Source organism: Centrocercus urophasianus, unplaced genomic scaffold (genome assembly GCF_019232065.1).
Source record: "Centrocercus urophasianus isolate 14NV4802_14NV808 unplaced genomic scaffold, USGS_Curo_1.0 seq_14, whole genome shotgun sequence".
NCBI lineage: Eukaryota > Metazoa > Chordata > Aves > Galliformes > Phasianidae > Centrocercus > Centrocercus urophasianus.
In genome coordinates, this window is record NW_024884586.1 from 50,929,635 (window position 1) to 50,930,282 (window position 648).

Here is a 648-nt window from a genome sequence, read left to right on the forward strand (position 1 = left end):
CACAAGAGCAGAGCAGAGGGGGACAATCACCTCCTGTCCCTGCTGCCACCCCTCTGCTGATGGCCCCATAGCTGTGAGCAGTGCCATGCCCTCAGGGTGAAGGATTTCCCTCTGACACCCAACCCAAAGCACGAAGCTGTTTCCCCTGCGTGTAAGAAGGAGCCTTCCTCCTTTACCTCCACTAGCAGCCAGGAGCCCAGCACAGCACGATCCCTTCAGCAGCACCCCAGTTCGGTGCCCTCAGCACCGCCACCCCCGGACTGACCTTGCGCAGGGCGGGCACGAACAGCCCCCGCCATTTCGGGCCGTTCTCCTCACCGAAGAACTCGTAGGGCTGCGGCGGCGGTTGCATGGCTGCTGCCTGTTTTCCGCATCGGGACAACCCGCCCAGTCGCTCCCCGGACCGAGGAGGGAGCGCCGACGGGAAGGAGAAGCCGCCGCCGCCGCCGCCGCCGCCCGTCAGAGCCGGGCCGGGCAGCGCTAGGCTCGCCCCCCCGCCCGGGCGGCCATCACATCCGGCGCGGTAGAAGGCCGGGCTCCGTGCCGCTCGCCGGGCGCTGACGGGGCGGCGGCTGAGGCGCCGTCGGCCCCGCTCCTTGCGGCCCGCTACCGCCGCCGCCCTCAGCGCGCATGCGCCGCCTTCGGCAA

The 648-nt window shown here is 70.2% G+C and overlaps 1 protein-coding gene across 1 annotated transcript in view; it reads right to left on the reverse strand.

Annotated features, from left to right (window-relative positions):
* SOS2 (SOS Ras/Rho guanine nucleotide exchange factor 2) overlaps positions 1-422 on the reverse strand; it is a 42,819-nt gene extending 42,397 nt beyond the window's left edge. The window contains exon 1 of the mRNA XM_042813640.1: positions 266-422. Coding sequence (XP_042669574.1) covers positions 266-352 — 87 coding nt within the window. The 5' untranslated portion in view covers positions 353-422. The remainder of the gene's footprint in view (positions 1-265) is intronic.
* Positions 423-648: the final 226 nt, after the last annotated feature.